Source organism: Epinephelus lanceolatus, chromosome 14, assembly GCF_041903045.1.
Source record: "Epinephelus lanceolatus isolate andai-2023 chromosome 14, ASM4190304v1, whole genome shotgun sequence".
In the NCBI taxonomy this organism is placed as follows: Eukaryota; Metazoa; Chordata; class Actinopteri; order Perciformes; family Serranidae; genus Epinephelus; species Epinephelus lanceolatus.
The window spans coordinates 19,750,490-19,763,648 of record NC_135747.1 but is presented as its reverse complement, the minus strand read 5'-3'; the positions used below and the strand labels follow the sequence as shown (position 1 = coordinate 19,763,648).

Here is a 13,159-nt window from a genome sequence, read left to right as displayed (position 1 = left end):
GTGACGCCATTAGCCGCTGGGTGGAGGTACCTGTGAAGCCTCTGCACCCGACCTCTGCTGGGAACACTGTTGCCTTCCAGCCTGCTTGACGGCATGCAGCTGCCAGGTCGGAGTATCTCTCCTTCTTTCTCTTGAAGGCGGCGTCCATCCCCTCTTCCCATGGAACTGTTAGTTCTGCCATGATGACTGTCCTCATGGGGACAGACCAGAGGACAATGTCTGGCCGAAGGGTGGTGGATGTGATGACCTGGGGGAACTTGAGTTGCCGGTCCAGGTCGGCTCTCATGTTCCACTCGCCTCCAGGGGAAAGGAGGGACCGCTGCTTTGTGCTGCTGCTGTGGCTCTTGCCTCCTTGCTGGACGAACTGGATCCTCTGGCGTGATGTTAGCGGGCTGGCGTTGTTAGCTTCAAGCCTGCGGGCCTCGAGGATTTCGGCCAGCTTGCGCAGAACTCTGTCATGGCGCCACCTGAACCGGCCCTGTGTCAGCGCAGCCTTGCAGCCGGAGAGGATGTGTTGCAGACACATCCCCCTCCGGGATAGCTGCCTTGTACGTTGGTGGTCGCTGGTCTGCTGCGCCCTAGTAGGTTGTCAAGTTTGCACCCATTGCGCTAGATATCACCCAATCATGTTTCAAAAGCAAAACATAACTTCCCAATATTGAGGAAAATGCAAATATTCATTACACAAGTCTCAAGTCTCAAATCCTCAAATTTTTAAGGGTTACTCTAATCAAGTCATGTGACTTGAGTCCCCCACCTCTGCAATATAAAGTCTTTTATTATGATCATTATTATTATTTTATTATTTGTAAACATATATCAATTTGTAACCTTTTTTGTAAAACCCTGTAATTTGGCTTTTGGATTTCTCTGTGTTATTTCTTGTTTTCATGATTTTCTGCACAATAGACTAGTCAGTTGAGCATGTAGTGTGAAGTGAAATTTTTGGAATTAAAATCAATTCAAGGTCTTTGCATTTTCCGCCTCAGTTCCAGCAGTGGTTAGTTAGTGTTAATTTACACATCTCTTTTAGAAAAATGGAAATAATCATCAACTGTGGTTTATCAACAGTATCATATATCATATCATGTGTCATACAGAGTCAAAAGGCCTAGCTACATAAACTCTCCTTTACATAATGTGTTTCAAATGAAATTAGGTACTGATTAATTTTAAAAAAATCATTAGCCACTTGAAGAGGGAAAGATATGTGCAGCTACACAACAGTACCATGCTGCACATTTTGATCTGCTTTTAACTTGTTTTTTAGTTTTTGGTGAACTGAAGTAAATATAATTACTAAATTGTTAAGTAGAGGCAACTGACTGCAATTTTCTTGGCCCATTCCGATTTCCCTTTTTCTCTAAGAACTATAATTGACAGCATACACAGACATTTTTGTAACTTTTAATGAAAAGTTCATTTGTATGATTATAACAAAACAGACTATTAAATAACTTTTATATTTTCTCCAAAACTGCACCAGGTTTCTGGATCTTCCTTTGCTCTCACTCAAGCAAATCTCAAAATAAAAAAAAATGCTCCAGGTCACTGGACAGAGCTTTTTGTACAAATAAACTCCAACTGAAAATGAAATGCAGGTTATCCCACTTTATCTGACATGCTTTACTTTCCCAAAAGAGAACAGGTGCAAAAGATTTATATATGCTTCAATAAATTATTTACTTATCAGAGAAGAATAAGAGAAATATAGAGTCAACTTTTTATTATCTATGTAAAACAATGTATATAGCTACTTTATATAAAACTCTTCTCAACTGGTATCTATTTAAAATAATGTAAAGGTGTGTGTACTGTATATATTAACTCCCACTTCTGTGGTGAGTGCTGTTCTCACGCTGAAGAGCCAGTTGCTGCCATTACTCTGAGCAGCATGCATGGAAATTGATTACAAAAAAGTATATTTAAATATTTTTCGCATTTCCCCTGATGGTATGAATAAGTCACTAAATTTGCCGCTAGTTGCTTTTTAAAAATGAAGTTGCTTAGAGGGTCCCTATAAGTTGTTAAATCAAGCACAAAGTGTGGCCAAGTTGGTTGCTGTCTGTGCCACTGTGCACGAAACTGCCCAGCCAGTCACAGGTTATGGTCAGTCAAGATGAAAGCCATCTGATTCCAGTCACTGGCCATATGATTGGTACATCTCTATCTGCAGTATTTTGTCAGTATGCTGTCATGTATTGCTCATCAGTTTTAACATGTCTGACTGTCCCTTTGGTCACCAGATGGTCTGCATTGCAGCTAACGCATGAATACACAAGTGTATGCATCCTGTGAGACACTGACACACTATCTTTTTGAATTTTCTTCTTCACAGTAATCTGCATGGAAAGCGGCCTGCAGATTACGCAGTGAGTGTGAAGATGCTGGAGATTTTCCAGGAAGCCTCAGAAGGAATCCAAAGTGCTAACGCATCTCTGAGCCCCTCAGCCAGTCTATCTGTGGTACGTCTGTATGAAGATGTGATTTCTTTTTTCTTTTTTACCTTACAAATTGTTAACCTCAGAGTAATAATATTTTTGCATTACAGGCCTAGAAATTTCTAAACCATGTTTTTTTGTCCTTTCTTAGGTGAGCGACTGTGGGAGGAGGGATGAAATGTTGGTGTTTTTGGCCAGCAAGCTGGCACAGCCAGAACAGCTCCAAGTGGCCAAACTGGGAGAGCTACTGGGAGGAAGGATGGCGGACACCTTTTCTGGCTCAGGTAGTGTTTGTGCGGTGCAGAGACACCTCCTCAGGGGGCTTAAACTTCCTTAACGTTCCAGACGAAGGCTCTTAGAATACCGATAGCATATGATTGCTTTTTAATGTTGTTGCTGGAGACACATGGGCTCTGAGCAACACTGCAAATTAACAGCAGCTACCAGCCAATTGCTGCTTCACTGGGACCCTGGTAAGTTTGCTCACTGCCAAACACTCCGATAGGTAATCAACCATCATTTGGATGCCCTGTTCAACTAAAAGATGTAGTAGATGGGTAAACTGCAAGCTCAAGCACCCAAAGGATCTGTAGTCATGAGACAGTCTCTTTCCTTGGTCATAGTGTTTGTTATATACAGTACTTTTTACCACCATAGAGATGGGATTTTTATCTGAATGATACTTTTCTTCCAGAGCCAAGCCTTACAGGCTTTACTATCTCACACAGACCCCTTTTTATTGTAAAAGGCAACAGAAGAAGCTTGAGCATTATCACTCATGATGGTTCAACAGTAACTAACAAGTGCTTTTAGAGCTGTATACATCATTGTGATACAGCAGCTCCTTCACTGTTGCATAGTAATGGCTGGGAGAACACCAGAGAGCAAAAGTAATTGAAATCATTCCTCATAAAATGTTTGGAGGTACTGTCAGGGTGATGAATAAGCACTAATGAAAAACAGAAGTGTTTCTCACAACTCTACCGCCTCTGACCGGAAGGGTGAAAGTTTGTGCTTTCAGAAAATGTTTTTTACATTCTGAACTCGAGGCTACAAATCCACGCAAATCCACGGTCAATGAGCAATGTAAGAAGGTTCTGCCCTGGAGATATAATTATGCTCATTTTGTACTTGTCAACCACGCTCACATGTTGAATGAAGAGGCAATAAGCTTCTATTTAAATTTTAATTAACCTCTAATTATCATCTAAAGCATTTCATGAAATAAGCTGTTGCATGGCCTTTTGTTGTGTTGCCATGTACTGCCATGGAAGGTTTGCAGTAAGCTTACCTGTTCACCAAGGCAAAATAAACAAATTACTAACTGAATGAGAAATGCGCTATATTCGGCGGAGAAAGCAGGAATCAAAGCCTTAAATATTAGTCACAAATGTTAGCAGGCAAACTCACTAAACTAAGATGGTGATACCATATACTGCAAGAACTCTGTTTCTCCAGATGAGCAGGGCAGGGGCGTCTCAAGTGTTCAAGTACATCAGTAGATGTATTTGATGGAAAAAAAAAAAATATATATTACAACTTTACATTAGACACCCTTGCCTTGCAATTTCAGCCTAATTGTGTCTCCAGGCAGCTGAGGCTCCTTTACACTTACACAAAGTTAGTGGCCTGTGTGTCTGGCTATAAGTCCTTGATAATAGTCTCTACAGACCATAGCTCCTGGTAGTAGCACCAGCAATGTCGTCGAACACCAGACATGTCAGCGAACAAGTTAGGATGTGCTCTAATGTTTTTGTCTTGAGGAACAGGAGTCATGCTCATGGCTCATTTAACCAGAGCTGGGAGAAAAATCAAAGCAGTGTCTAAAAAACAGTATCCAAAATGTGGAACAGAAGTTGAACACACTTTTGAACATGTTATAACTTTATTATCTTGTAGCGCTTTGGCTATCTAGCTATCTGAATTTGCACCAATAATTTACATACACACACTCTGTAGCTGAACTGTCTGCGGCTCAGTCTTGAGTCACGCTGAGTCACAAGGACAGCAGCAAGCAGCATCTGTTGTGTTTGTGGAGCACAACTCATTTGTACCTTTTCAATTTGGCTGTTGTTTGTGTTTGTGTCTTCCTCCAGTGAGCCATGTCGTGGTGCCAGAAGGACACATGCCCACCACCATCTCCACCCTCCTGGGTCTTCTTGCTGGCTGCTGGGTTGTCAAATTCAGCTGTGAGTATGGAGTGAGCCGTCAGCTGGAGTAGTTCTCTGCGGGGGCTATTTTTGGATGTCATGTTAAACAGTGTTGCTGTATTTCCTACTGTAGTGACACTGAGGCAGATTTTATCCAAAATATCCTAAATGTTGGCTGTTGCCTAAGCTCACCATGGCTCTGTTTCAAACTGTAATGGAAGAGTTCACCCCAAAATGTGGATTCTGTTATTTATACCATGCTGACCTTCACTGCAGTCAAAACACAAGTGAAGTCTATGACCACACAGTCACAGCTGGTGACAGCTTTCTTTAAAGCAGCAGCTGTGGCTGCAAACATGGCCGTATGTTTTCCAAAAAGTAAAAAAAATCCAAATGCTTCATGTTGTTTCAAATCCAAGTATTGTTCAGCCAAATCATTTTTAACTATAGACCCAAAACTCAAATATTTACCTAATTATCCCCTGGAGATTAGGGTTCACTATTACAATGAATGACAGTTACATTTGGGTATGTGTAGCACTCAGCTTCTTTCATTCCTGACAGTCATTAATTCAGTGAAACTGGCTTTAACATTCTTTTCCACCACTGCATCCCAGGATAACACGACATAGGTCAGTGACATAAGTGTGAATAGAAATATTTCACACATCAACCTTTTTGTTTTTGTAGCTTTTCTTCAAGCATTTTCCACAAATTCAGAGTCATTTTTAAGTGTGTGCAGCTCTTTGGTTATTCATAGTAGTTTGTAACATTAGACAAAGGAGCACAAATGTCAGTTATTAATGTATTTTTCATACTCACTCTAGGCTACTTAACAAGCCTACTTATTTATTGCCTAAAGGAACAGTTTGACATTTCAGCAAATAAGCGTATTTGCCTTCTTATCGAGAGTTATGCTGGGTATACACTACATGAGAATCAAGCGGATTTTGGACCTGATTCCCCTTTCCCGACAATCGTTAGCAAAGACCTGATTTTGTTGATGGTTTTTAGGGCTGGGCCATATAACAACTATGTACAATATATAGATATATTTTCAAGCAAAATATAAATTTAGACAACACCGTTTATATGGATATAGGGTCAAGTTGCGTTACAGAACATGTACCAGCATGCATCTCTTCTCTCTCACACTCCACACAGCCTCACTCACTCACTCACTCACTCACTTACAAGTTCTCCAGTAACATTCAGAGAGACACAGAGCTGCTCGTCTGTTTTATCTGTCTGTTCATTAGTCAGTGAGACATCGGCCAATATGTTGCACGTGCTACACTAAATCAGTGTGTGAGATGAATGAAGTTACCGCAGCACACGTGTAATCCAGTGTTGAGCTGCTAGTTTGTGTGTGAGGTGGATCATGGCGCGTTGCCATTCTTCTTGGTAGTTGTAGTCTAAAGTTTGACACTGAGACAGTGCCTGGATGCAGGGGACAGACATGTTTCAAAAAGAGGACTGACAACACAGATGTATCATATACAAGACGTATATAACACGGACAAAGTGTCTCGCTCCTTCCCTCCCTCAGCCTCTCTGTTGATGCTCTGTGCATAATTAAGATTAAAAAAAGGATTGAAATCATTTTCAGCACTAGATTCATTTGAAAGACCATGGAAAACGACTTTTTAACTCCCCCACAAAGATTTTTATTGTTCCAAGCTACAGTGGATTTAGGCCTACTTGATACTCTTATAGTCACGTTAAAAATCCCAGTCTGTTTTTATAAAGGCTTGTGACATCTCAAATGTGGCTTTGACTTGCAACTGCAAACATGTCGGCCATTTTGTAGAAAATGTAGAGATACATATCGTGTATTGCCAGTCAGCCTGTAAATACTGAGATATCCATATCGCCGTAATGGTTTTAAAGATAATCTTGCAAGATTTTCCTCTAGATTTGGGTATTGTAAGTGTTTTTTAAATCATAATATTAGTGTGCTGTTTTGGCCAAATTGTTGCTCTCCACACACTATACGAACAAAACCAGTCACTTGTTTAATTCATACAGAACCCAAAGTGTAAAAACAACTCTTCACCATTTTGTTTGGGGTTATGTGGCAGACTACTTTTTGTGTGGGTGCAATGTTTCTGATTGTTGCCTGGCAACTGCTCCCAGGTCAGAACACACATCAGGCACATAATCTTAGATTTACATTGTTGATGCTGCATTTGATTGGCTTGTTATTCAGAGCATCGCCTCTGTCTTGAGAACACATTCCTAATTAGATCTGACAACCCAGCTAACTGAGCAACTCAATAATCAGCTTACGTTGGCAGCAGGTTTACAACTGATAAATGTTGCTGTTTGATTTCCTCCAAGGTCATGTTTGTTTTAAGTTGACTGAGTCATTCAGGGTTGCTCTAACCATGGAAAGAGTATTTCTATCTGCATCTGAAGTTATGTTTGCTGCAGTGAGGTGACTGCTGGCATAGTATGCAGTAGGACAAGTGAAAAACCGAGGAGGTAAATATTGGACTCTTGGAACTACAGTGCAGAACAAATGGATTGTGCTGCACAAGCAGTTTGGAGTAATTTTATGGGTTTTGTGCTCTTCTCTGAATCCCAGAGAACATTTTACCTGCCATCGCTGTATCAGAAAAGCCTACGATGGAGTTGTGTTTGATGATATGCAGTTTGTGACTTTGCCATGCAAACTTTACTGGAAACACGAGGACATTTTTATTATTTGGCTTCTCTATATGCTACCGTCATACCGGCTTCAATGTGATTTTTCCCTCGTGACCAAACTACTCTGAGACATGTACATTCGATCTTGTATTTCCTCTCTCCTGCCACCTTTCAGATGAAATCAGTGTCTGTGTTTGGAATAAGGACTAAAGGCAGTACTTTTTATTTTCTGCAACATATGAAATGTCCGGGGAAACATTAAGAACATTTTGCATCCAGCAAATTTCAGGTAAATTGTTTTGTGCCTTATGCTGCGTGCACACCTGTGCACACACCTGCTTACATATCTGACAGCCAAACAGAGTGGATGGGTGACTGGGGGAAGGAATCTCGGAATCAATGCGCCTCAAGGCTTCAATATCACTAGCGATGAAAAGATGGCTAACCCTCTTTTCCTGTTTGATTTATTGCAAGATGAATACTTAGCAAAAATTTAGCTATTCCCAGCCAGTCTCCCTGGCATCCTTGAACCAAGTCAGCAAGCAGATATTCAGAGGAAGTCGGCTTTAGGGGAAGTAAAAAGAGACTTGTTGTCAAAGAGTTTTCTGGCACCTTGGTGTGCCCTTGACTGGTGTATCCGTCAGTAGCATCTCTTCTGTGTGTGTGTGTGTGTGTGTGTGTATGTAGAGTGAAACAGCACGCACGCTTGTCTCCTTCTCTGCCAGTAAGCCATTTCAAGTTTGAATGTGTGTGTTGAGGTGTGTGTTTGTGTCACTGTATAAGATTTTGTGTTTGGACCATATTCAGCCCCTCCCCCTCTCTTTTCTCCACGCAGGCTGAGCACTTGACACAGCTTGTCTCCCCCATGACAATCACTGTGGCATCTTATCTGTCTCTGTCCTTGTTTTTGTATGTGTGCAGCTGAGTTCTCAGTGTTACCTGCTTTTGTGTGCCGTCGCTGTCAACTAGGCCGAGCCGGAGCTCACCTCTTTATTGGTCTTCTGTGGCAGTGTAACACATTTTCCCTCAAATGCAGCTCCAGTGTTGTATTTAAAACCTTTCCCGAAAAGTGAATCTATGAATTAACTCAGGGTGCGTTCACACCTGCCCTGTTTAGTTTGGTTCAATCGAACTCAAGTTTATTTGCCCCCTAAGTGCGGTTCGTTTGGGCAGGTGTGAACACAGCAATCGCCCTTGGGTGCACACCAAAACATCCGGGCCGAGACCTTCTTGAAGAGGTGGTCTTGGTGCGGTTACAAGCAAACTCAGGTGAGAACACGAACCAACTCTAGGCAATTATGCACAGACCAAAGCAAGTGAACTCTAGGTGTGAAAGCACCCTTAATTCTGCGTAACATGGCCCCGATCCGGCTAAAAGTCTCAACTGAGCATTCATTGAGGGTCAAACAAGGGTTTGGATCCTTGTGTCTATCGTGCACTTGTAGCTGAAAGAAATAGTTCAGCATTTTGGGAAATACACTTATTTGAGGTCAGAAGATGGATATTAGATCAAATGTCCGAGCGGGAGTCAGGATGTGTTTATCCTAGCTTAGCATAAAGACCGAAGGCATTGGAAACAAATCAATCCATTCTAAAGCTCACTAATTAACAGGTTGTATCTCATCTGTGTAACCTGTGGACAATTTGTGGCTTCAAGGGGAGCAAAAAACTATTACCATTAATGATTACTTTCTATAAAGAAACCAAAACTTGTGCTCACTCTGTCTGTCTTTGCAGTCCTGCGCTATAGATGCTGCAAAGACGTTCTGCACAGATAGATTTTTTTTTTAGAATTTCTGTTCTTTATAGGTTTAACAAATAAGATACATTGTGTACCTAAGTTTGCAGGCACATTTGTTCACTTTGGACAGAGCTAGGCAGTTCCCCCCTGCCTTCAGCCTTTTTTGCGAAGCAGGGCAGCCAAGTCCTGACTGCAGCTCTGCACTTAAAGTACAGACATAAAGTGCAAGATCGATCGTCTCATCTCACTCTTGAAAAGAAGGCAAAGCTTTAAAAGCTAAATGTTGAACTGTTCCTTTAATATATATTTAAAGATTTTTTTTTCCTCTCCTCTCTTTATTTTCCAATTTGTGATGGCTAATTTCCCTGCACTTTAGTTCTTGTCATTGCTACTCCCATCATTGGCACAGGGAGGATGTGTGCACCCATGTGCTTCCTCCCAATACATACAAGTTTTAGTTGCTTCTTTTCGGCTGCCAGCGAGAGGCTTCACCCGGCACCTGCCCCATTAGACACACAGCCCTGCCAGAGGCATTGCTACGAGGGATTGAACCAGGACTCAACTGTGGGCCGGCGTTTTGCCACTTTGCCACCTTTGCACACCTGACTGCAGTTGTTGGTTTTTAGGATACTGAATACTGATAGAAAATGAGTTATAGTACCACAGTCAAACCCCAGTCCCCAGTGGTTGTCCTTATAATGGGAGGACAACCACTGCTCCAGTTGGCTTCATGGTTAATAAAGGAAGTGGGTTCATCTGGCTGTTGATTCATTCATCGACTCAGGAAGGAAGGGGTTTGAGATGTTTTCTGCATTCAGCCTTTGTGAGCATAATTAGCAAATGTGCTAATGGCTTCAGCAATAAGCGCCATCGTCCGGAGCGATTAACCCCAGTATCTCCCCTCCTCTCTGCCCACGTCTCTGGCAGGGTCCCTGTGAATGAAACACTGTAATTAAGGGGGGTGAAGAAATGTAATTACACTCCACCCCACGTTCTGGAGACTGTGTGTGTGTGTATGTACTGTACGGGTGTCATTTACTGTGTCTATATTTCTGGGGCTATATTGTGACAAGGTGGACACACACACACACACACACACACACACACACACACACACACACACACACACACACACACACATTTACCCTTATCTGTTCATGTCATTATGTCTTACAGCTGGAAGCAACTGTGTGAAACACTAAACTGCAGCTGAAGGTGAAATAGATGACACTGATGTGTGGGTGTTGCAACATTTAGACACTTTGGCCGCATTTCCACCAAACACTTTCGTTATAGTAACCTTGGACCTGTGTGTAACCTGTATGGATGTGTACCTTAACGATAGTTCTGTTTTGCACACTGCAGACAGTACTCTTAATGTAGACAGGGTTGTTACCAGAGCAATAGCAGCGTCACTCCTCCATCTAGCTGTCACTGTATTTCCTCTTCACTGATGATGTAAAGGAAAATCTGTGCCTCGCTGACCATCCATGGAACAATGCAAATTTTTCAGAACAAAGAAAAGAACAGGCTGGAGTGTTTAGAGCAGAGCAAGAGTGTAACGATTATATTTCGTAACATGCTACAGTTTAACCGTATATGTTCTTGACCAATCAGCAGACTGCAGTGTTTCTACCTCCACTTTTAGGATAGAATTAGTGTGCTAGGTACCTCAACAGAGAGGTGACGAAAAAACAGTACAAAATGGAACTGTTCTTTTGGGGCCATCCACAACTTTTGACCCTGGAAATGCAAAAATAACTGTTCTGATATGACTTGAACTGAACTGAACCTGACCGCCTGGTGGAAACAAGGCTTTTGCAGATGTGTATTAGGTCTGTGGAACAGTTTGCATCCGTCACAGTTGGAAGTCTCTGCACTTTCATAAGCAAAATAGTTATTCAGGCCAAGCCTGCACAGATCTGTTTCACATCCTCTATATTTTTATTTAACAGCAAACTGCAGTATTTTTTTAACCAAATCTAGTTTCACTGTATTCAGTTTTATAACTTTTAAATTGTGCGTGTGTGTATGTGTGTGTGTTTTTTAATATATCCCAAACATATGATATTCAGTAATAGAATGCTTACGGGGAGCAGCAGCACTGTGATCTGTCATGTTCAGAGGCATTTTTTTTATCTGTGACAGTGAGGGGTCATTAAAATGTGTGACTTTTTTCCTCCGTATCTGCCTATACTTTTTTTTATGAAACTTTTCTGTCTTTCAAGATGCTTCATGTAAGGATTTAGAACAAAAGATTCTTTTCGAAGTCAAAAATGCCGGGATGCTGGCTGTCACACAGTTCTAATTTGACTCCGTAAAAGCTCAAGAGACGGAGAGAAAGAGATGATGCTCGAATTCTGCTTAAGCTTGAGATACTTAAAACGAGGGTTGCATCATTAACTCCATCATGCTGTGGGCATCTTTCTCTGTCAACAACTGCAGCTTTGCCAATACTTGAAATCTTCCAACTCGCGATAAAACAGACATGAGCTTTGTCATCCTCCCTTCGCAATTGCCTTGTCACACTCTTTCAAGTCAACATAATTAGCTGTAGCTTTAATTTTTTTCTCTCTCTCTCTCTTTGATGCCAGGGGTGGAGGCATGTCTGCAGGCAGGCAAGTGGATACCCGAAACCGAGCACGAAGCGGGAGAAGGCCCCCAGCGCAGTCGTGTCAACAGATGTAGCTTGGTAAATGAGAAGCATACAAACAAACACATGAAATAGATGAGTATAGATTGTCTAGACCCGCTGTCCTTGGGGAAGATTTCCTTTTCCAGACAGTGACGCAGGGTTATAGCAGCATAGACTGCCATTAAAAGAACTCCCTTGGACTTTATTATGTTTTCTGTTTTGAAACGTCTTTTTTTGACACTAATTGAGAGAAACAGAATGAAAATTTCTCAATGAATTAATTAGAAACACAAAATGTAGAAATGTAAAACACAAAATAATTAATAATAGGAGTATTCACCTCCTTTGCCATGCCACCTATAAAGTACAGAATATCATTGATCCTGCAGCCAACTGTTTTAGACACATGGACACAAACACATGCGCAAAGACAAACAGAGAAGTACCATTTAGGGAATGCAGGGTTATACACACTATCCAAGGCTATGTTTAGTGTTATCCAAACACCATACACCAGCAGAACAAACACCAAAAACATCCCCACCTGAAAGCCTGAGGCCTGTACTACAAAGCAGGATTTGCTGTTAGCAAGGTAACGTCAGGGATAACTCAGGGTTTTCAAGGGTACAAGCTAGTTCACTTTTCAAATCAATGTGGTAACTTATGTTGAACAGCTAACCTGCACCCGAGCAAGACTGTCTTTTATAGAAAAACAATCCACACGCTGATAACTGGCTCCTGTAATTAGAAATGTAACATTTGGTCAGAGAGACGTCAACAGTCATTAATTACTTTTCAACTCTTTACTTAGGTAGCATATTTAGTCTGGCTTTAATTTTTATGTGACATATCTAGAACAATTGATCATCCAACTAAACAAGCTAAACAAAAAAATGCTCCCTTAAGTCATAATAATACCTAATCTATTTTAAGCCTTATTTAATATCTGTTATTTCTAGCGTTTCTGCATTTTGTTATTCTGTTGTAAGATTAAAATAGTTTTTGCGGTCTCCAAATTCTCGCAAGAACCAGACAGAAGATCTGCACACTGTATTAAAAGTTCCCAGTAGTTTTAATTGAGGCCTGATGCCTGCCTGATGAAGATCTCTGTTAGATCGAAACGTCTTAAAATTGAATTAAAACTGCTGGGAGCTTTTCGTCCAGTGTGCAGAGCCTCTGTCTGACTCTTGCTTTAGTTTGACCTTTTGATCCAGCACCTGTAAAAGTTTTTTTCGGATGTGCGTGCCCTCCACCCTGCTTGTTCCTAAATTTTTGCAATTAGTATCACTGTTTTAACTTGTGTAATATAAAGTACATCATCCATGGTTCTGACGATGCCTCTCGTAAATATGAGCCCCACCTCTTTTACATGAATGCGCTCGTGGCTGGATATAAAAACCCAAGAGTTGACTGAGCTAGTTGATAACCAGCTTCATGTTAGTGGTTATCCAAACAGCCAATGTTAGGTTTAGTGAATTCAGATAACAGAAAGATATCCTGGCTAACTTGCCTCATAGTACAGGCCTCTGGTGTTATCAGAACG

The 13,159-nt window shown here is 41.3% G+C and overlaps 1 protein-coding gene across 1 annotated transcript in view; it reads left to right on the top strand.

Moving 5' to 3' along the window:
- The window catches only part of bard1 (BRCA1 associated RING domain 1), a 33,534-nt gene that overhangs the window by 18,612 nt on the left and 1,763 nt on the right, over positions 1 to 13,159 (top strand). Inside the window, exons 7-10 of the mRNA XM_033616226.2 lie at positions 2,339 to 2,465; positions 2,593 to 2,725; positions 4,538 to 4,630; positions 11,576 to 11,673. Of these exons, the coding sequence (XP_033472117.2) occupies positions 2,339 to 2,465; positions 2,593 to 2,725; positions 4,538 to 4,630; positions 11,576 to 11,673 (451 nt within the window). The remainder of the gene's footprint in view (positions 1 to 2,338; positions 2,466 to 2,592; positions 2,726 to 4,537; positions 4,631 to 11,575; positions 11,674 to 13,159) is intronic.